Source organism: Pseudophryne corroboree, chromosome 11, assembly GCF_028390025.1.
Source record: "Pseudophryne corroboree isolate aPseCor3 chromosome 11, aPseCor3.hap2, whole genome shotgun sequence".
Classification (NCBI taxonomy): domain Eukaryota; kingdom Metazoa; phylum Chordata; class Amphibia; order Anura; family Myobatrachidae; genus Pseudophryne; species Pseudophryne corroboree.
Genome location: NC_086454.1, coordinates 129070451 through 129094031, shown reverse-complemented (window position 1 = coordinate 129094031; position 23581 = coordinate 129070451). Strand labels below are relative to the sequence as shown.

Sequence of the window (23581 nt, the reverse complement as noted above, 5' to 3'; positions counted from 1 at the left end):
TAATGACTCCAATAGGACAGGTCAGTTAGATGAGATGGAACACAGATTTCTCACTAGAGGGTACCCTCAGTTTTTGGTGCGATCAGCTCGCCTCAAGGCAGAAGCCACACAGAAGGTTAGCGGGGTCAAGCCCAAACGCACTAAAGACATGTCCAAAATTATCCCTTGGGTGTGTGATTACGATGTATCCAGTCAGGAAACGCGACACCGACTTGGACAGCTATGGCCAATAGTGGCATCAGACCCCGAGTTACAAATGCTACATGATAAGCGCATTATGCCCAGTTACAAAAAGGGTAGGAGCATCAAGGATATCCTGGTCAAAACTGACATGTCAAAATTCAAAGCAAATCCTGCACATTTCTTAACCAGACGTAACGGCTGTTTTAAATGCACAGGGTGCACAACATGCTCCCATATGTCACCAGGGACCACCATAGCTCACCCCTTTTCTGGCAAACAGTACAAAATCAAATGGCCCCTTACATGCAGCACGAAGTTTGTGATTTATGCCATCATCTGCCCTTGTGGGCGGTATTACATCGGCAAAACTGAGTGCCAGTTCAAAATCAGAATGGCCCAACATAGACAGGCCATTCGGAATGCTTTGGCATCAGGTAATGGTGATCAGCCGGTGGCCAAACATTTTGTGACACACAGACATTCTATGGCCACCTTTAAACATAGGATCATTGACCATGTTCCTGATTCAATACGAGGGGGTGATAGGGGTCGCAGGTTACTGCAATTAGAGTCCTTGTGGATTTATAGGCTTACCACCTTGAAGCCCGGGGGTCTAAATGAAAATTTGGGGCTCATTAACTTTCTGTGATTCTCTCTTGGTTTATAGCACTTCTTAAACTGCACGTTCCATTTTTAACAGGAACGTAATATGGGCACTTGAAGTCCTCTCCGACATCACTAGTGCATAGGGCCACATGCCTTTATTGCCCTAGTATTAATGGTGTTGGTGATATAAGTGATGTTCATTAGTACAGTCATATAAACACTGCCCGTTGTTGTCATCATGTTTTTTAGTCAACACACAAAAAAAGTTTTTATTCATCTGCAATTGCTATTTTTAACTGTCGTGACAACTTGCACTAGCACTTTATTCTCAACATCACTTGTATTTTGACCCAATGAGGTCATCTTATAGTTTGATCACTGTCTTTTTGTGTTTCAAGGTTTGTTTATGTCACAGCATATAACGTTGCCGCAGCAACGCGGCCGGCCCCCGCATCACGGCTCCAGATCTCGCGAGACTCAGGGTGATGGGACTGACACGTCACGTGCAGCCAGCAGGAGACGCTCGGGCATTGAATATGCCGTGAGCGGTATCCACGGCAACGCAGCGGGTGCCGGTGACGTCACCTCCGTCGCCGTAGTGATGTCTGTGAGCCGGTCGGAAGCTGGGCGCGTGTGGACGGCGGTCAGCGTTACAGCATGTGACCGAATGGGGTCAGGGGGGTAAGTGTCTTTTACCTTATATGAACACTGTTGTTTTTGCACTGTCATTATCCTGAAGAAGGGGACTAGGTCCCCGAAACGTTGATGTGACCTTTTTTGCACGTTTTGCACAAATTATACGTTTGAATTGAAAGTCTCTGAGTGCCGCCTCGTTTATTCCACTGTATGTATATATATATATATATATATATATATATATAGCAGCGAAAGGGTTAAATCTGCCCCATTGTCAGTGCAACATGGTTTTGCCCAGGTGCAAATTTCTCCTTTTCTAGCTCCTATTTTATCTGCTCCTGACTCTAGTCTTAATCAGGCCCTGAAGGCTAGAGCAGTCAATGTCTTTGAGAGTCGGAGGGAGAGGAGAGTGCTTAGAAATTAGCAGCTAGAGAACAGGAGAGTGAATGGGTCTGAAGGTGACAGAACATGCAGAAGGAGTAGTATGCTATAGAGCAGACATTCCCAACGGCGGTCCTCAAGCCACACCAACAGTGCAGGTTTTAGTGATATCCAGGCTTCAGCACAGATGGTTAAATCAACATAACTGAGGTACCAATTAAGTCACCTGTGTTCAAGCCTGGATATCACTAAAACCAGGACTGTTAGTGTTCCTTGAGAACCGAGGTTGGGAATGCCTGCTATAGAGGAAGAATAGGTTGTAGTGAAAAGTAGAGATGTGCACTTGAAATTTTTCGGGTTTTGGGTTCGGCTCCGCGGCCGTGTTTTGGGTTCGACCGCGTTTTGGCAAAACCTCACCGAATTTTTTTTGTCGGATTCGGGTGTGTTTTGGATTCGGGTGTTTTTTTCAAAAAACACTAAAAAACAGCTTAAATCATAGAATTTGGGGGTCATTTTGATCCCAAAGTATTATTAACCTCAAAAACCATAATTTCCACTCATTTTCAGTCTATTCTGAACACCTCACACCTCACAATATTATTTTTAGTCCTAAAATTTGCACCGAGGTCGCTGGATGACTAAGCTAAGCGACCCTAGTGGCCGACACAAACACCTGGCCCATCTAGGAGTGGCACTGCAGTGTCACGCAGGATGGCCCTTCCAAAAAAAACACTCCCCAAACAGCACATGACGCAAAGAAAAAAAGAGGCGCAATGAGGTAGCTGTGTGAGTAAGCTAAGCGACCCTAGTGGCCGACACAAACACCTGGCCCATCTAGGAGTGGCACTGCAGTGTCACGCAGGATGGCCCTTCCAAAAAACACTCCCCAAACAGCACATGACGCAAAGAAAAAAAGAGGCGCAATGAGGTAGCTGTGTGAGTAAGCTAAGCGACCCTAGTGGCCGACACAAACACCTGGCCCATCTAGGAGTGGCACTGCAGTGTCACGCAGGATGGCCCTTCCAAAAAAAACACTCCCCAAACAGCACATGACGCAAAGAAAAAAAGAGGCGCAATGAGGTAGCTGTGTGAGTAAGCTAAGCGACCCTAGTGGCTGACACAAACACCTGGCCCATCTAGGAGTGGCACTGCAGTGTCACGCAGGATGGCCCTTCCAAAAAACACTCCCCAAACAGCACATGACGCAAAGAAAAAAAGAGGCGCAATGAGGTAGCTGTGTGAGTAAGCTAAGCGACCCTAGTGGCCGACACAAACACCTGGCCCATCTAGGAGTGGCACTGCAGTGTCACGCAGGATGGCCCTTCAAAACAATACTCCCCAAACAGCACATGACGCAAAGAAAAATTAAAGAAAAAAGAGGTGCAAGATGGAATTGTCCTTGGGCCCTCCCACCCACCCTTATGTTGTATAAACAGGACATGCACACTTTAACCAACCCATCATTTCAGTGACAGGGTCTGCCACACGACTGTGACTGAAATGACGGGTTGGTTTGGACCCCCACCAAAAAAGAAGCAATTAATCTCTCCTTGCACAAACTGGCTCTACAGAGGCAAGATGTCCACCTCATCATCATCCTCCGATATATCACCGTGTACATCCCCCTCCTCACAGATTATCAATTCGTCCCCACTGGAATCCACCATCTCAGCTCCCTGTGTACTTTGTGGAGGCAAATGCTGCTGGTCAATGTCTCCACGGAGGAATTGATTATAATTCATTTTAATGAACATCATCTTCTCCACATTTTCTGGAAGTAACCTCGTACGCCGATTGCTGACAAGGTGAGCGGCGGCACTAAACACTCTTTCGGAGTACACACTTGTGGGAGGGCAACTTAGGTAGAATAAAGCCAGTTTGTGCAAGGGCCTCCAAATTGCCTCTTTTTCCTGCCAGTATAAGTACGGACTGTCTGACGTGCCTACTTGGATGCGGTCACTCATATAATCCTCCACCATTCTTTCAATGAGGAGAGAATCATATGCAGTGACAATAGACGACATGTCCGTAATCGTTGGCAGGTCCTTCAGTCCGGACCAGATGTCAGCATCAGCAGTCGCTCCAGACTGCCCTGCATCACCGCCAGCGGGTGGGCTCGGAATTCTGAGCCTTTTCCTCGCACCCCCAGTTGCGGGAGAATGTGAAGGAGGAGATGTTGATAGGTCGTGTTCCGCTTGACTTGACAATTTTGTCACCAGCAGGTCTTTGAACCCCAGCAGACTTGTGTCTGCCGGAAAGAGAGATCCAAGGTAGGTTTTAAATCTAGGATCGAGCACGGTGGCCAAAATGTAGTGATCTGATTTCAACAGATTGACCACCCGTGAATCCTTGTTAAGCGAATTAAGGGCTCCATCCACAAGTCCCACATGCCTAGCGGAATCGCTCCGTGTTAGCTCCTCCTTCAATGTCTCCAGCCTCTTCTGCAAAAGCCTGATGAGGGGAATGACCTGACTCAGGCTGGCAGTGTCTGAACTGACTTCACGTGTGGCAAGTTCAAAGGGCAGCAGAACCTTGCACAACGTTGAAATCATTCTCCACTGCGCTTGAGACCGGTGCATTCCACCTCCTATATCGTGCTCAATTGTATAGGCTTGAATGGCCTTTTGCTGCTCCTCCAACCTCTGAAGCATATAGAGGGTTGAATTCCACCTCGTTACCACTTCTTGCTTCAGATGATGGCAGGGCAGGTTCAGGCGTTTTTGGTGGTGCTCCAGTCTTCTGTACGTGGTGCCTGTACGCCGAAAGTGTCCCGCAATTCTTCTGGCCACCGACAGCATCTCTTGCACGCCCCTCTTGTTTTTAAAAAAATTCTGCACCACCAAATTCAAGGTATGTGCAAAACATGGGACGTGCTGGAATTTGCCCATATTTAATGCACACACAATATTGCTGGCGTTGTCCGATGCCATAAATCCACAGGAGAGTCCAATTGGGGTAAGCCATTCCGCAATGATCTTCCTCAGTTGCCGTAAGAGGTTTTCAGCTGTGTGCGTATTCTGGAAACCGGTGATACAAAGCGTAGGCTGCCTAGGAAAGAGTTGGCGTTTGCGAGATGCTGCTACTGGTGCCGCCGCTGCTGTTCTTGCGGCGGGAGTCCATACATCTACCCAGTGGGCTGTCACAGTCATATAGTCCTGACCCTGCCCTGCTCCACTTGTCCACATGTCCGTGGTTAAGTGGACATTGGGTACAACTGCATTTTTTAGGACACTGGTGAGTCTTTTTCTGACGTCCGTGTACATTCTCGGTATCGCCTGCCTAGAGAAGTGGAACCTAGATGGTATTTGGTAACGGGGGCACACTACCTCAAGAAATTGTCTAGTTCCCTGTGAACTAACGGCGGATACCGGACGCACGTCTAACACCAACATAGTTGTCAAGGCCTCAGTTATCCGCTTTGCAACAGGATGACTGCTGTGATATTTCATCTTCCTCGCAAAGGACTGTTGGACAGTCAATTGCTTACTGGAAGTAGTACAAGTGGTCTTCCGACTTCCCCTCTGGGATGACCATCGACTCCCAGCAGCAACAACAGCAGCGCCAGCAGCAGTAGGCGTTACACGCAAGGATGCTTGGGAGGAATCCCAGGCAGGAGAGGACTCGTCAGAATTGCCAGTGACATGGCCTGCAGGACTATTGGCATTCCGGGGGAAGGAGGAAATTGACACTGAGGGAGTTGGTGGGGTGGTTTGCGTGAGCTTGGTTACAAGAGGAAGGGATTTACTGGTCAGTGGACTGCTTCCGCTGTCGCCCAAAGTTTTTGAACTTGTCACTGACTTATTATGAATGCGCTGCAGGTGACGTATAAGGGAGGATGTTCCGAGGTGGTTAACGTCCTTACCCCTACTTATTACAGCTTGACAAAGGCAACACACGGCTTGACAAATGTTGTCCGCATTTCTGTTGAAATACTTCCACACCGAAGAGCTGATTTTTTTGGTATTTTGACCAGGCATGTCAATGGCCATATTCCTCCCACGGACAACAGGTGTCTCCCCGGGTGCCTGACTTAAACAAACCACCTCACCATCAGAATCCTCCTTGTCAATTTCCTCCCCAGCGCCAGCAACACCCATATCCTCCTCATCCTGGTGTACTTCAACACTGACATCTTCAATCTGACTATCAGGAACTGGACTGCGGGTGCTCCTTCCAGCACTTGCAGGGGGCGTGCAAATGGTGGAAGGCGCATGCTCTTCACGTCCAGTGTTGGGAAGGTCAGGCATCGCAACCGACACAATTGGACTCTCCTTGTGGATTTGGGATTTCGAAGAACGCACAGTTCTTTGCTGTGCTTTTGCCAGCTTGAGTCTTTTCATTTTTCTAGCGAGAGGCTGAGTGCTTCCATCCTCATGTGAAGCTGAACCACTAGCCATGAACATAGGCCAGCGCCTCAGCCGTTCCTTGCCACTCCATGTGGTAAATGGCATATTGGCAAGTTTACGCTTCTCCTCCGACGATTTTATTTTAGATTTTTGAGTCCTTTTTTTACTGATATTTGGTGTTTTGGATTTTACATGCTCTGTACTATGACATTGGGCATCGGCCTTGGCAGACGACGTTGCTGGCATTTCATCGTCTCGGCCATGACTAGTGGCAGCAGCTTCAGCACGAGGTGGAAGTGGATCTTGATCTTTCCCTATTTTTGGAACCTCAACATTTTTGTTCTCCATATTTTAATAGGCACAACTAAAAGGCACCTCAGGTAAACAATGGAGATGGATGGATACTAGTATACTTATGGATGATGAGCGACTGCCGACACAGAGGTAGCTACAGCCGTGGACTACCGTACTGTGTCTGCTGCTAATATAGACTGGATGATAATGAGATAAAATAAAAATATATATATATATCACACTAGTACTGCAGCCGGACAGGTATATATTATGTAATGACGGACCTGCTGGACACTGTCTGTCAGCACTGCAGACTCCTAAAGTAAGCTACTAGTATCAAGAAGATAGAAAAAAAAAACCACGGGTAGGTGGTATACAATTATGGATGGACCAGCGACTGCCGACACAGAGGTAGCTACAGCCGTGGACTACCGTACTGTGTCAGCTGCTAATATAGACTGGATGATAATGAGATAAAATTAAAATATATATATATATCACACTAGTACTGCAGCCGGACAGGTATATATTATGTAATGACGGACCTGCTGGACACTGTCTGTCAGCACTGCAGACTCCTAAAGTAAGCTACTAGTATCAAGAAGATAGAAAAAAAAACCACGGGTAGGTGGTATACAATTATGGATGGACCAGCGACTGCCGACACAGAGGTAGCTACAGCCGTGGACTACCGTACTGTGTCTGCTGCTAATATAGACTGGATGATTATGAGATAAAATTAAAATATATATATCACACTAGTACTGCAGCCGGACAGGTATATATTATGTAATGACGGACCTGCTGGACACTGTCTGTCAGCACTGCAGACTCCTAAAGTAAGCTACTAGTATCAAGAAGATAGAAAAAAAAACCACGGGTAGGTGGTATACAATTATGGATGGACCAGCGACTGCCGACACAGAGGTAGCTACAGCCGTGGACTACCGTACTGTGTCTGCTGCTAATATAGACTGGATGATAATGAGATAAAATTAAAATATATATATCACACTAGTACTGCAGCCGGACAGGTATATATTATGTAATGACGAACCTGCTGGACACTGTCTGAAGAATGCGTTTATAAAAACACCACACGACGAGTGTTTAACTTTTTCAGGCAGACAATCACAATATACTGGTGGTCAGCAGACAATCACAATACTGGTGGTCAGTGGTCACTGGTCAGTCACACTGGCAGTGGCACTCTGGCAGCAAAAGTGTGCACTGTACTTAAATGTACTCCTGCTATAACTGCTCCCCAGTCTCCCCCACAATTAAGCTGTGTGAGCAGTGAGCACTCAGCACTCAGCAGTCAGATAATGATATACAGTATATGATGCAGCACACTGGGCTGAGCACAGATATGGTATGTGTGACTGTGTCACACTGTGTATCGTTTTTTTTCAGGCAGAGAACGGATTAATTAAACTGGTGGCACTGGTCACTGGTCACACTATCAGCAGCAAGTAGTACTCCTCCTATATGCTCCCCAAAATTTGTGTCTCTCTCTAGTACTCTAGTCACTCTAAACGGAGAGGACGCCAGCCACGTCCTCTCCCTATCAATCTCAATGCACGTGTGAAAATGGCGGCGACGCGCGGCTCCTTATATAGAATCCGAGTCTCGCCATAGAATCCGAGCCTCGCGAGAATCCGACAGCGGGATGATGACGTTCGGGCGCGCTCGGGTTAACCGAGCAAGGCGGGAAGATCCGAGTCGCTCGGACCCGTGTAAAAAAACCTGAAGTTCGGGCGGGTTCGGATTCCGAGGAACCGAACCCGCTCATCTCTAGTGAAAAGGTGGGTATTGAGGGAATATCCTTAAGAGATTAGCTGTGTAGGATGAGCCAGGCTTCTTCTGCAGATGTACATTAAAACTGTGAAGGATGATCCAGGTAATTACAATTAATGTTATTGAGGTTAATACTGTAGGAACAAAAAAAGGGCAAAATGCTGTGATTTTTTTTTTTTTTTAAATTTGTTTAAAAAAATAATAATACAAAACCAAAACCAGTTACGGCATTTGACAAAACCAAAACCAGACAATGAATTAGAGCCAAAACCAGTAGAAATGGTCCGGCGCACATCTTTAGTACACATAGGGACACAACCTGTGATCATCATACTGTATCAATCAGCGCTATGGGTAAATGTTGTTTTCCATACATGGGGAGGGCAAAATGTGCCCTCTCTATACCATACTGCCCCACATAATATAAAAATAATTCACAGAGGGGATGTGCCCAGATTACCACCATATTGTGTCAAATGAAATGGGGCCCACTGGTGTATTTATAATGGGTGCAGTGTATGTGGTGCACATGAACCCCTGTGGTCTAGGGGGTGCACACCCTTCAACCATTTTTTTCAATACTTACCCTCTGGAGTCCAGCGTCGCAGCAGCACTGCAGAAATCACTGGGAAAATGGCGCACCAGCCACTTTCCTGGTGTTTCACGCATGTACACTAGGAAAATGGCTGCTGTGCATGCGCACTAGACTCTGGGACAGCGCTAGGGATCACCTAGTGACCCTAGTGCCCAGAGTCAAGAGTGCTGCCTGCTAGAGAGGAGGGGGCCCAGAAAGACTGCACATGGGCTCCTTATTCTCTGAAGATGTGCCTGAAGGGGTCCCTTCAATTCATGTGGTAAGTTAGAGCATGTTAGGCCTTGTAAAGCTGAGATATTATTCCTACACAAGGTTAGCATTTACATTGAAATGGTGAAAATTAGCACAAAATGAAAGTGTTTTCTCATTTTCAAGTACAGGGGGGTTGTTTTTTTGTTGGAGGGGTACCTTCACATACAAATCTGCTTGTTGCAATTTGGGACATTGACGTAAAACCAAAGCAAGACCCATAAGTATTTTTGTGGTGATTAAAGAAAATGATTTCATTAGCTGTTGGTTCCCTTTATGGAGCATTCTATAAAAAAAAAAAAAAAGGGATTGGCCATCAGAAAAGGATTTGAATATTGGGGAGAGTCTGATCTAGTGGGGTAGGGAGTTCCATATATGAGAGCAGCACAGGAAAAACCTAGGAGGCAGAATGAGTTGATGAATGCTTGTGATCTAAAGTAGTTTTGCTTGACAAGATAGAGGGTGGTATAGTAGAAACTAGAGTAGTCGTTATCTTCCTATTATTTTGATCTACTTCTTATTGTTTTTTTCTGGAGAGAACAGAAAAGGAAGGATACTGCTACTAACTCCTTACAACAATTAAAGGACTCTGAAATAACTAAAATGTTATACAAAAGATTAGAATTATTCATGGTCCTGTATAAATACAGTGAAAAACGTAGGACTTAAGTTTCAGTCATAATTAGGCGAGTAAATTTTAATTGAAAATGAGAGCATTTAAAAAATGATGGCACTGCAATTAAAATATTAGATACTGCTTGTTTTATCCTTATACAGTATATAAAAAAAATTCCTGTCAATGTTATTTTGTTAGCATTGTATCTAATAATACATTTACGTATTTTAAGGGTATTTAAGGTGCATTTGTCAAAAGCTTGAAAACCTTTTAAAAATTAGAACCTAATTTTGGTTACTCCTTATGTAGCCTGTAATTTAGCCTAGGAGATAATTGATGTTATCAGCAGCAAAAGCTGGCCCTATGGGATATAGTGACCTGTCTGCCTGCGTGATTCTATTAATAAGGACAGGTTTATTTAAAAAAAATTTCTATATAAACAAATGTCCTTTTATTGAGAAGACAAAAAAAGTGTAACAGACAAGTTTACGTCAAACACATATTATCCTGGAACATAGGTAGACTAGTGTTCATTCTATCACCCTGCACCTATGCAGTGAGGAGGGGATCGGTATGTGATCCCGCCACACAGGATGCTGAATGTCAGTATACTGACATCGGTATCCTGGGTGCTAGAATGCTGGCAGGGGGGCGAGTGCAACAAAGCCCCTTGCGAGCTCGTTGTGCTCAACACACTGCAGGCTCGGTGGCGAGCTTAGCTCGCCGCAGGTTCTTATCTCCCTCTAGGGGTGTCATGGACACCCATAGAGGGGGAAAATCACCTACCTCGCTGGTATTCCGGCGGTGGTATAGTGCCCTCGCCGGGATCCCGATATCGGTATTGAAACGGCCGGGATCCCGACTGGTGGTATGTTAACCATATAACGTGAGGAGGGCATATTTTAATTATGATGGGAACATTTTTATAACTGATGTATCACTCAATACATTACATCTAAAATTTTGCCCTTCTAAATTAAAATATGCCCTCCTCACTAATTAGGTGCAGGGTGATAGAATGAATACTAAAGAACTAAAATAACACAAGGAATAGCTAGGAAAGTGCATAATGTCAAAGGGAACTTTCAACATGACAACAACAATGACTTGTCTAGCAGAGGCATAACAAGGGGTTTTGGTGTCCAGGGCAATTTTAAATCTGTGCCCCAACAATCCTCACCCCCAGCCCCCCCACCCCCACCTCCCCTCTCTTGGAAGTAAAAAAAAATATTATCCTGGAAGACTCTAGTGTTGTCCCGGAGTCTAGGGCGCATGCGCAAAACTCTGCTGCTGCCGCTGGACTTTAGAGGGTAAATATTGCAAAACTGGGTGCAGTGTGGCCCTCCTGCACTCGGACCCATGGGCACTGCACCTGGGTAGGACTGGCGGCACCCCCCTCTGCCATGATGCCCAGTGAAAAGTGCCCCACATGCACCGCCTTGTTACACCACTGGTGTATAGCTGTTGTCCGATGTAATTACATTTCTTAAAATTGTTACAGGTGAATGAAAGTCATCAAGAACTGAATAAGCATAAACATAAACATCTTATCTCACACTCCCCCCACACCCTCCTGGAATCCCAGTGCACTAAATAAAATACTGCAAGTGTGTGTAAATATATACCAGGTAATGGTCTTAAATAAGTTGAATATATGTGATTGCGTTGTCGAATTCAGAAGATCTATATGCACCACCCCAGTTTTGTGAAAATGTATGACTCCAGTTTCCATGTGGAGTAGTGAATTCCTCCTATCCAAATACAGAAGTTGAAGTAATGCAGTTTTAATTGCTTTTAGAAAATGAGGAGTAGGGACTTTCCAGTTATGCAAATGACTTTCTTAGCCACAGTCGCTGTAACCATTAAAAATGGAATAAGCTTTTTGCAAATTCAAATGAACAGTTATCACAAAGCATGGATAATGGGTTTATGGTTAGACGTAGCTTGAAAGCATCATTAATATACTCCATGGCTTTCTCCCAGAATTTTTGAATTTTCCCACATTGCTATGAAAAAAGGAGGAGTTTAAGATTTTGCTTTTAAGGAAGGCTCCTGTCTACTTTGGGATTATATATATCCTTTGGGATTGTGAAATAAATGTATAGTGCAACATTTTAATGGGGACCTTCTGCAGCATAGCAGTGTGTAAAATTGCTAAATCAGCACTTTGGATGCCCAAAGAGCTGACTCAGCGCAGGTTTTTTTTCTTGCACTTGAGGAGGCTGCAAGAAAAAAGTGTCTGCCGTGGCTAAAGGTCACCCGATCGGAACAACAATTGAATTGCTCCATTGGGCACCCATTAGTTAAGACCCCCATAGCAAGCAATTTAAAAAACCCCACAGAAGGGACACTGGGGAAAATGGGTGCAACAAAGCCTCTTCAAGATGTTTGAGTGTAGAATTCGCCACCTGTAAAGCCACTGTAAAATGTATTGAAAAAATGACTGATTTGTAAAATGGTAAAACACTGGGCACCCCTAATCCTCAATCTCATTTGAGAAGATATAGTTTACATCTAGCTATGTGAGGCTTTCTGTTTCGCCAGAAAAATTGAAAAAAAAATGACTGTTTCACTTGTATATAATCGGATTTAGAAATTTTTGAAAGGGTGCATTTGTATATGGTACAGTCATTTGGGAAATCATACCAGTTTGTGCCACCACCGCTCTACCTAGTAATGGCAAGGAAAAATTGGCAAGTGTCAAGTAGATGGGATATTTTGTAAATAACTAGGAAAAATTGGCATAATACAGGTGGGAAATTTAATCAGGAATGGCAGTACCTAGGTATTTAATGAAGTGACTGGTTACTCTAAATTGGTCCAATAATTGTAAAGGCAAAGGTGAGGAGTTAGGGCCAGTAACATGAAGTACTCCGATTTAGGTATGTGTACCCTGCAAAAGAATCAAAAATGCTAGTACATCCAGAATGGCTGTGATAGATCTAGCTAAGTCTTATACAAAAAGTAACATGTCCTCTGCATATAGACAAGGTTTCAACATAGTTGTGCCAATTAAAATTTCCTCTAGAGGACAGTCTGGAGCAGAGAGCAATAGGCAGCAGCTCTAGAGACAAGGCAAATAAGAGTGGTGATGGGGGCAACTTTGCCACGTGCCTTCAGGACCTGAAAGGGAGTAGATATAAACCCATTACTGGAGATTTGTCTGAGCAGATTATGAATATACAGAACAGACTCATGAAGAACAGACATATGACCTCTGTTCCTATCTGATAAATGCACACAGTGGGTGTGCGCACAGCGGGTCCCCACCAACAGACAGCAGCTCTTTGAAGCATCTCTCAGTAAGGTAACTCACACGACATTTCACTATATCTCCTCAGAGGTAGTGAGGTTTTCCTCACCTAGGGATTCAATCCCCCGTACCTTGCAATAGGAGCTTATAGCTTGTTCCTCCCAGTACTTCATTTGGCCGCCATTAATGAGCATTGACTGCTACATTGCACATGCTCAGTTAGAGCTCGCTTATAAGATAGGAACTTCACTTTCATCTTCATTTTCTATGTTACCTGTCTAATATATATATAACTTGGCTATATAAGGATAAATGCTGTCCACAGTAAATCTGTGTGTGCTATCCACCACACAGTGAATGTATATAATTTAATCTTCACCCAGGTCTAGATGGTTACATCCATTACTAAGTGACACATCTCAGAACTGCAGATTGCCATATGATCTTTATCCTGCTTAAACTTTGTGTACTCTCATTAGCCCCATTTCTTAGAGCTGACAGCAGATGCAGGACAACCTTTTAAACACATGTAAAGTACTCTCATTGGCCATTCTCCACCTACTGGCAAAAGATTAAAAGTAGATCCTTACTCCACTCTGATGCATGTGCCTTTTCTGTCATTATACAAAGATTTCAGAGCTTCTTACTTTGATGTAAATGTGTCTTGTCACACGCTTAACCAGAACAAATTGCACTACACTTATACTGTGATTGCTGCAAGTGCTCTGAGGAGCAATAGCTCAATTGATGGGTGACGGTGGTGTTTTTTCTACACCCTTCTAATGACCACTGCACTGATGTGCAAACTGTCAAATTAATCGTAATTGCGGTGGAGCACAAAGCACACCCATCTTAGACTGCCTACTTGAATTAATACAGAGAGTATCTAAACATAAAGTAGATGCTGAAGAATTGGTTGAATTGTTATCCACCCTTGATAAAGGTGAATTTTTATATTTTCGTAAAGGTGCCCCCAAACAAAAGAGTCCTCTTTTCTCTCTTTCTTGAAAATAATAGTGCTCCTGATTATCATACAAATATTCCTGCCATTTAGCATCTAAGACACTGCAAAACTTCAAAGATGAGGACAAATATGAGAGAAAATGCCTCTGGCGATTGCCACACACATCAATGGCAGTGCATGGTTGGATAGACAAAGCGGGATATCCGGACTATAGATCTGCAGTGTCTAGTTGGACACCATATGGTTGACACTGGAAAAGGTTGACATGTACAAAAGGTCGACGGGTTCAAATCGTCGTCATGGTCGACATACACCTGGTCAACACATGTTGTTGTTTGTTTGTTTTTTATGTTTTTGGACTTTTTCCATCCTTGACTATCCATGTCACAAATCATAACCTGTAGTAACCTTGTGTCGAGCGAAGCAGAGCGGAGCAAGAAACTGCACCTGAAGCATGGTGAGCGAAGCGAGGGGACGTATTTCTACAAATGGAAAAACTATCCACACTGACCCCAAAAATGCAAAAAAAAAAGTGTGGACCATTTTGTGTTGACCTTTCCCATGTCGGTCTTAAATACATGTCAACCTTTCATAGGTTGACCTTTTGTACATGTCGGCCAAATGACTGTTGACCTAGACATTGTAGAATTTGTATACCGCACACACAAAACGGGGCTATTCTGGAGTCCACCATTTTGGAAAATATAGTAGTCGCTAGAAGAAAATAATCTATTTAATATAATATGCCACGCAGTGGCATAACTACCGAGGGTGGAGGGGGTGCAGCTGCTATGGGGCCCAAGCTGCTTTCAGGGCCCACAGCTCCTGCTGCAGCCAGACATGGCCTCCTCCAAAGCCCACTGCTCCCCCTTCACCCCCACCCATGGTGAAAATGACCGCCACAGCTGATAGCAAATCCCGCAGGCTGCAGCTACACGGAGGATGTAGAGGGGGGTTGCGGGGGTCCTTCCTGGCCAACTCCAAGTCCCGGCTGCCAGTGCTGCAATTCGCAAGTATTTAGGGGTGTGACACTGTCTCTCTCTCTCACACACACACACACACACACACACACACACACACACACACACACACACACACACACACACACTTTCTTTCTCTCCCTGATACTGTCCTCCCCCCTCTCTCCCTGGCACTTTCTCTCTCTCTCTCTCTCTCTCTCCCAAAACTGTCTCTCTCCCTTTATCTCCATGATACTATCACTGCCTCTCCCTCTCTGACACTGTCTCTCTCCCTCTCACTCTCTCTCCCTCCCTATCTGATGCCCCCCACCTCTCTCTCTCTCTCTCTCTCTCTCTCATTCTTTCTCTCCCTGACACTCACTTTTGCTCTCCTCTTTCTTTCTCCATTACTCCCCTCCCTCTCTCTTCCTCATCCCTGCTGACACCCTCTGTCTCCCTGATGCCCTGTCCCCATCCCTTTCTCTCTCTCTCTCTCTCTCTCTCTCTCTCTCTCTCCCTGACCCCACTCTCACTCCCTCTTTCCCTCTTTCTTGCTCCTCTCTCTCTCTCTCTCTCTCTCTCTCTCTCTTTGCCCCGACACCCCCTGTGTGTATGTCTCTCTCTCTCTCACTCCCTCCTCTCTCTATTGCTCCCATAAGGGGCATGGTAGCGACAATGGCAGGGAGGGGGAGGGGGGGAGTGCCTTTCAAGATTTTGGTATTGGTCCCCCAAAGTTCTAGTTACGCCCCTGATGCCACGTGTTGCTGACAGGCAAGTAAAATCCCTAATTTAGAAAAAAATGGGAGGGGGTGCTACTGTGCTGACTGTGTGATAATGGACACAAACGTTAATAAATGAAATCATTCACTAAATACCATCACAGACTGCAGCTGCAGATTTTTGAGGAGCTGTACCTCAAAAGAACAGATCAAACAACATATAGAAAAAGAGCGCTGTCCGTAAGGATATTTTTAGTTATAAAAATATATTTACTAAAAAATACATACCACATATATAGTATACATACACATATTACGCATTTAAAAACCTATACAAATATAAATGTCACATTCAACGGTGCAGAATATACTAATAATTTGATCCAACTACTGGTTTAGGGAATCTTATACTTTTAAATTAAGTTGAATCCTATCACATGAAACTGTTGCATTCTCGTGCCTTTCACTTGATCCAATGTTGCTTCTTTTAGAGGGAATCCAAAGCTGCAAAGCGAGTCTATCCAGACAAATACTATGATTAATGATTGTTAGAAAGTGTCACAGATAGTTTAACAGTAGTATGAAATTTGCAACACCAGTCTAAAATAGCAGCCTGTAAAGAGATAATAATAGACAGTTGGAAACGGTGAAAGGAAACAGGCTCTCCACATATGGAACTAAGGGGTCTATTTACTAAGCCTTGGATGGAGATAAAGTACCATCCAATGGGCTCCTAACTGCCATGTCACAGGCTGTGTTTGAAAAATGACAGCAGCCAATTGGCTGATACTTTATCTCCAGCGACTTTCTCTCCATCCAAGGCTTAGCAAATACACCCCTAAAACTCCACTCCCAGTATTCCACCTCTGTAGAACTTAACAATTCAATCCAAAGGGGTATTTTAAATACAATCACTGGTGTAGTTCCACTCCAAATAGATTCTCATGTGCAGCATGTATTATTTTAATGGATTACTGTAATCAAAAAGAAATTTCCCAATGTGAATAGTATGCAGGAGCCTAACGGTAGTAGATAATGCTGGAATAGAGTCTCTCTTCCACGGGGCCTCAGCCGCTGGTACTGGGTGACTGCGAGGTGGAATCACAAGTGGACGCTGGGAGAGAGCTATGTGGCTGACAGACGTCTGCAGACCTGATGTGAAAGGGCTACACTTGGGGGTGATTCTGAGTTGATCATAGCCCTGAAAATGTTTGCAGAGCTACGATTATGACCATAGACATGTGGGGAAACGCCCAGCACAGGGCTATCCTCCCCGCATGTCAGTGCCAGCTCCCCTCCCCGCAGAAGTGCAAAAGCATCGCACCGCGGCAATGCTTTTGCACTTTAGGAGTAGCTCCCGACCAGCGCAGCTTTAGTGGGCTGGCCAGGAGCTACTCGTCGCTCCCTGGCCCGCAGCGTTGGCCGGACTGTGCACACGAAACGGCAGCCAGACGCCGCCATTCCGCCCCCCGCCCAGTGACCGCCTCTGTCAATCAGGCAGAGGTGATCGTAGCGCAGCGACGGCCTTCAGCCGTCTGGCATGCGCCGGATAAACTGCAGCGTGCGATCGGGTCAGAATGACCCCCTTGATGTGTTTCTCAGCCTCTGTAATGGGGCTGTTTTCTTCAGAAGTAAAGCCCTTACATGTCTCTGACTATTTAACCTCTCTTGTGGTCATTACTCAGGTAATTAATCAATCAATCAATCAATCAATCAATCAATCAAGTCCATCGTTCTATCAGCTGTTGAATCTAGTAATCTAGATAGTAGTACCACGATTGACTCATAAAGTTCAAATACATTTATATATAACACAAATGTGTTTCTTTATCCAGTCTCTCACAGTCAGACTATCACCAAAGTATAGACATGAATAAAAATAAATTTAAAAACAAAAATACACAATCTTAAACAGATAATGGTAAATTCTAAATTTAAATAAAATCATCTATTTATATAATAGCACTAAGATTCTGCTTTAAATGAAATAAAAATCCATAATATGATATATATTATGTATTTCCACTGACCAAAACATAAAGTTTAGCCACAGGGTGTAAATGTGTATATTCATATCACTATATGTGTCTGTGAACACGCACACATACTGGTAATATAGACCTTTGATCAATCTAATGGTCCATCATAATGTCCAGAGAGCATTATAATCCCGACATTAGCTATTCGGGAATTATCTATTCTCAGAGTGCATGGAGTACAACAAGGATAAGAACAACAATATCAACATCATAGGGTGTTCCTGACATACAAAGCAGTCCTAAAAATTAATGGGATATGTCTGAATATAATAATTTTGGAGAACGGAGCTAAACGACTAGAAGAATCGGAAATGTCCATCTTAAGATGGATCCTGTATTATATGTAAATAATGGATGATTTTTATATGTTTCTATAAAAAGTGAACATTTGGGTATGGGGAAGGGGTGGAGGGAATACACATAAGTAAAATCACTCTCAGTTGGGCGGAGAACTTCCCAACCATCTCTTAAATGCAATTGATTGGTAAAGTATCGGATTCCCAACAGTGGCTGGGTAGAGAAACATTTAGGGCAAGAGGGTTTATCCATATAAGGAAGGCAACCATATTAAAATCTCACACAAATAATTGCACATCTACATAAGGATATAATTTTGTCAGTAAGTGCTGAAAAAATGCCTGGGAATAAGTGGTAGGTGCATACATATTACAAAATACTAATTTATTTGTCCATATAGAAATTTTCCAATATCAGCTTTACTCTCTGGCTCTATGTAAATAGGTCCTAAACCTAACCAAAATTGCCACTCTACTGGTCTTGGAATCGTAGGATACAGAAGCAGCCACAGTGTAGCCCCTAAAGCTCAATTTAGCATGTTCAATATCAGTAACGTGACTCCTGCAACAACACAATATCCACCTGCATTTTCTTCAAATATAGAATATTTCTTACGTTTTACAGGACAGTTAATCCCACCCACATTCCAGCAGCATCCTTCCAAAACTGACATACCAAAATGCTGACCAAAAAAGAAAGCGCATAATACCCATGGCACTGAGATTCGGACCAGGGCCGATGCTAGGTGTTCAGCGCCCCGCTGCAAACTATAACTTTGCCCCCTCCCATACTTTACAAGGGGCAGCGCACATAATGCTCCCTGTAGTAGTGCCGCTTATACACACCGCCCCCTGTAGTAGTGATGCTTACACACATAACGCCCCCTGGAGCAGTGATGCTTTTACAAGATGCCCCTTGTAGAAGTAATGCTTACACACGTAATGACCCCATGTACCAGTGATGCTTACATATGTAACACCCCCTGTAGCAGTGATGCTTACACATGTAACGCCCCCTGTAGTAGTGACTCTTACACACGTAATGCCCAGAGGCGTCACTGGGTGTGGTGGCACCTGGTGCGCACCTTTAATATCCCAGGGTGCCGGGGGTGCGCTAGTGGAAAAAGGGGTGTTGCCGCAAATAATGGGGCGTGGCCTCACAGGGTTGTCACTCCGGGGGCGTGCCCAGCATCTCCGGAGATGCTTGGCTGTATTGGGCTGCTCCCAGCTCTGTCAGTTCCTCTTTTATGACAGGAGCCAGGTGCTGTAGCAGTCTTTCACACTGCAGCACCTGGCTCCTGTCACTGCAAAGGAGCCCACAGTTTGGTGTCACCCCTTGAAGGCATCACACCTGGTTGCGGGCCGCTCCCCCAGCAGCCGCTTTGTGACGCCACTGGTAATGCCCCCTGTAGTAGTGACACTTATACAAGACACCTCCTGTAGCAGTGACACACGTTAACACTCTCCCCTGTAGCAGTGATGCTTACACATGTAGCGCCCACCATAGCAGTGCCACTTATACACATTATGTCACACATACACACGCCACATACACACATACATACATACATACATACATATACACACACACACACACACACACACACACACACACACTGTACATAGGTTACACACATATACATAGTCACACACACATATACATAGGTACTGTGTATATTCTCTCTTTCTCTCTTTCTCTCTCTCTCCTCTCTTTCTCTCGCGCTCTCTCTCTCTCTTTTGCTCTCTCGCTCTCTTTTTTTCTCTCTTTTTTTCTCTCTCTCGAACTCTCTCTCTTTTTCTCTTGCACTCTTTTTCTCTCTCTCTCTCTCGCGCTCTCTCTTTTCTCTCTCGCTCTCTTTTTCTCTTGTGCTCTCTCTCTCTCTCTCTCTCTCTCTCTCTCTCTCTCCATCCACTTACTCAAGGAAGTCTGGCAAGCCGGAGCTGTATCAGCTCATCCTCTTTGTAGCAGGCTGCAGTAGGAGTGGCCATTGACCATCGATGATTCTAAATCATTGATGGCCTATGACCGATGGTAACTACTTTTACCATCGATGGGGAGAACAAGATGGTTTCCTGCCATCGATGATAAAGAGCTATCAAATTTTTTTCCCTTCCAGGCTGTCGGGGACTCGGAGCATAGCTCTGCCCACGACACACATAAAGCCACGCCTCCATGCCCTGATTGGCCATGACTCAGTCAACAATAAAGTAAGGGTGACCATCAATGGATAAAACCATTGATGGTTCCCATACAGATGTTTTCCCACCATCGAGGTTATCCATCAGTGGTACCATCAATGGATAACCCACCGATGGCCATCCCTAGGCTGCAGCCTGTTCCTATGTAGTTTCGCCCATTGGGCCTAATTCTGAGTTGATCGCAGCAGCACATTTGTTAGCAGTTGGGCAAAACCATGTGCACTGCAGGTGGGGCAGATATAACATGTGCAGAGAGAGTTAGATTTGGGTGGGGTGTGTTCAAACTGAAATCTAAATTGCAGTGTAAAAATAAAGCAGCCAGTATTTACCCTGCACAGAAACAAAATAACCCACCCAAATCTAACTCTCTCTGCAAATGTTATATCTGTCACCCCTGCAGTGCACATGGTTTTGCCCAATTGCTAACAAACTTGCCACTGTGATCAACTCGGGATTACCCCCATTATTCCCATGTTTTCCCATGTAGCTCCACCCCCTTTTAGGTATGCACACTGCACTGTCACAGGGGAGGGGAAGAGGAGGTTTCATGCTGCCGGCGTCGCTGCCTGTCATACAGTGTGACAGGAGCAGCAGCAGGGACATCGGCTCAGCACCGGGATGCAGCCTGGCGCCTCCCTGCTTTGCATCAATTTGCTGAATGGGTAGACTTGGCCAACCAGTAGAGAGGATGTGAAAAGAACAGGGTTCCTTTGTAAAGCAGGGGCTGTGTCAGGACAACCTACTCTGATTAACATGAGGGCAAATCTTGGTGTAGTTTCTCATGTCTGCAGCGTAATGCTTTTTCAATGAATGCCAGAGGCGTAACTAGGGTTTTTCAGAGCCCAGGGTAAGATGGAAAATGGCGCCCCCGCCCCCCAAAAAAAAACACACAAAAAGAAGCATGTGAGTGCGCCGAAGGCGCGCGCGATGAAAAAATGGGCGTGGCCATGCTCCAGAAGGGGTGTGGCCACTGAACATGGCCCACAGTGCCAGTTACATTGCCCCACAGTGCCGGATACATGCCCCACAGTGCCAGTTACATTGCCCCACAGTGCCGGATACATGCCCCACAGTGCCGGATACATTGCCCCACAGTGCCAGATACATTGCCCCACAGTGCCAGATACATGCCCCACTCAGTGCCAGTTACATTGCCCCACAGTGCCAGTTACTTTGCCCCACAGTGCCAGATACATTGCCCCACAGTGCCAGATACATTGCCCCACAGTGCCAGTTACATGCCCCACAGTGCCAGATACATGCCCCACAGTGCCAGGCCCCACTCAGTGCCAGTTACATGCCCCATTTGGTGCCAGATACATTGCCCCACAGTGCCAGTTACATTGCCCCACAGTGCCAGATGCATTGCCCCACAGTGCCAGATACATTGCCCCACAGTGCCAGTTACATTGCCCCACAGTGCCAGGTCCCACTTGGTGCCAGATACATGCCCCACTGTGCTGCCGGACCCCCCCCCCCCCGTGCCGCCGGACCCCCCCCCCCCCCCGTCACTTACCGGCCGCTTGTTGCTATGTGAGGGGAGGAGAGCGCAGCGCCTCTCCTTCCCCTCACCGCTCCAGGTCTCCGGCGGCTGTCTGGCGCCGGTTCGCTAGCCAATCAGGAGCCGGTCCGCAAGCTCTGATTGGCTAATGCCGGAGACCGGACACAGCAGCGCTGCTGGCAGCGCTGCTAGTGCTGGCAGCGGCGGTGAGGGGAGGGAGAGACGCTGCGCTCTCCTCCCCTCACATTTGGGGTTAACGGGGGCGAGTGGGGCATGATGCCCTGGACACCGGCGGCGCCCCCCCTCTCCTGGGCCTGCCAAGGCGCCCACTCGCCCTACCCTAGATACGCCTCTGATGAATGCACAACTTGAAAAGCCTCCCCAGTCTCGTTTCAGCCTGGCTGGCCTGCTGTGTGAGCTGTGAAAGATGATCTTTCAAATCCTGCATGCCTTTCTGAAGTGTCAGTTTGTTCCTAAAGCATAGGAGCTATAGTTGCTCAGAAGTCCTGGTAGGAAGTCTGTGAAGGGGCTGGGGAGAGAAATCTTGCTTGACTTGCTGCAGGTGTGTTCTCCATGGAGCCTGATGCAGACGCTGTGGAGGGAGCGCCCGCCATGTTGGATTTTTACCTCTGCAACTCAAACCTTCAGCATTAAATCTCCAGCACTGGTTCCTTCTCTGCATAGGAGAGAAGTATCTCTCCATACATCAGTGTTGGTGGAGGCAGCAGTGCACATGGAGCTCCGTTAAGACCAGGCTGCTCTCATCGACACCAGAAGTCAGGGCAGGTCTATTTTCAACAAACCTTTCTATAAAATATAATGGCTTCTCTTCATTTAACAATGTATCATGAACTTACAAATGTTGTGTACAGATAAGAAAAAAATGTTCTAAACAAGGTTTTACCTGATTTTTGACAATAGGGAGTTAAGGGCAATGTATGCTACAGAGTAGTGTCATGGTAATGGTTCATACGGGAGGCGGTCAACATCCCGCTGGACGGGATCCTGGCGGTCGAAATACCGACGCCACAATCCCGACATATTCTCCCTCCGTGGGTGTCCACAACACCCATAGAGGGAGAATATAATAGTGTGCCGAGCGTAGCGAGGCACCGTGCCTGCAGCGTGGCGAGCGAAGCGAGCCCGCAAGGGGCTGCGTTCCGCTCACCACCCCTGTCGGGATTGTGCGGTCGGGATTCCGGCGTCGGTATTTCGACCGCCGGGATCCCGTCCAGCGGGATTACGTACTGATCCCGTTCATACATGTACATTATCATAAGAATGATTTAGTGATTATCCATACAATTATATTAGTTTCAGATCTTTATTTATTAAATGTCCATTTATAAACTTATAAGGGAAGTTTCACCTGCTGAGTGTTGTAAAGGCCCAAAAGGTGTTAATGATGTGGCAGGCTGGTATATCGGATGCACTGAAAGGTGCCCTAAGGAACACAATACTGGACATTTCATTTTGTACATTTCCTATAGAGTACTTGCTGCCTTCGTGGAATTAGGTTTAAAGGTTTGTTTTCTGTTTTTTTTTTCTTTACAGAAGACAAGTAGAGACACACTAAACAGTATGGACAAGGAAGTGGCAATCCTTCCCTCTGGCAAGCAGCCCGAATGGTATTTCTGCACTGTAGAACAGGCAAGTCAGCAGCTATTGTTCACCTGGACTAGATGAGGTGCTTTCTATGCCAGTGTATCATAGAAAACACATGGCATATGTTCTCTCTTTTCCTGCAAATACCAGGCAACATAAATGCTGTGTTTCTATCATAAGAGCATTAATAACATTTGCACACACTGCGGGCAGTGCTTACGGGGTATAGCTGTTATGTGTGACATGAACTCATACATACTCTTATTGAAATAGCAATAAGAGTGAGTTCATGACAGATTAAACCAGCTTGCTTTTAGCATTTATTTCTGTTAAAGTCAAAGCT

At 45.5% G+C, this 23581-nt stretch overlaps 1 protein-coding gene across 1 annotated transcript in view; it reads left to right on the top strand.

The window, feature by feature from the left end:
- LOC134969093 (synaptotagmin-A-like) overlaps positions 1-23581 on the top strand; it is a 166435-nt gene that overhangs the window by 46825 nt on the left and 96029 nt on the right. The window contains 1 exon segment of the mRNA XM_063944802.1: positions 23188-23283. Within this exon segment, the coding sequence (XP_063800872.1) occupies positions 23259-23283 (25 nt within the window). The 5' untranslated portion in view covers positions 23188-23258.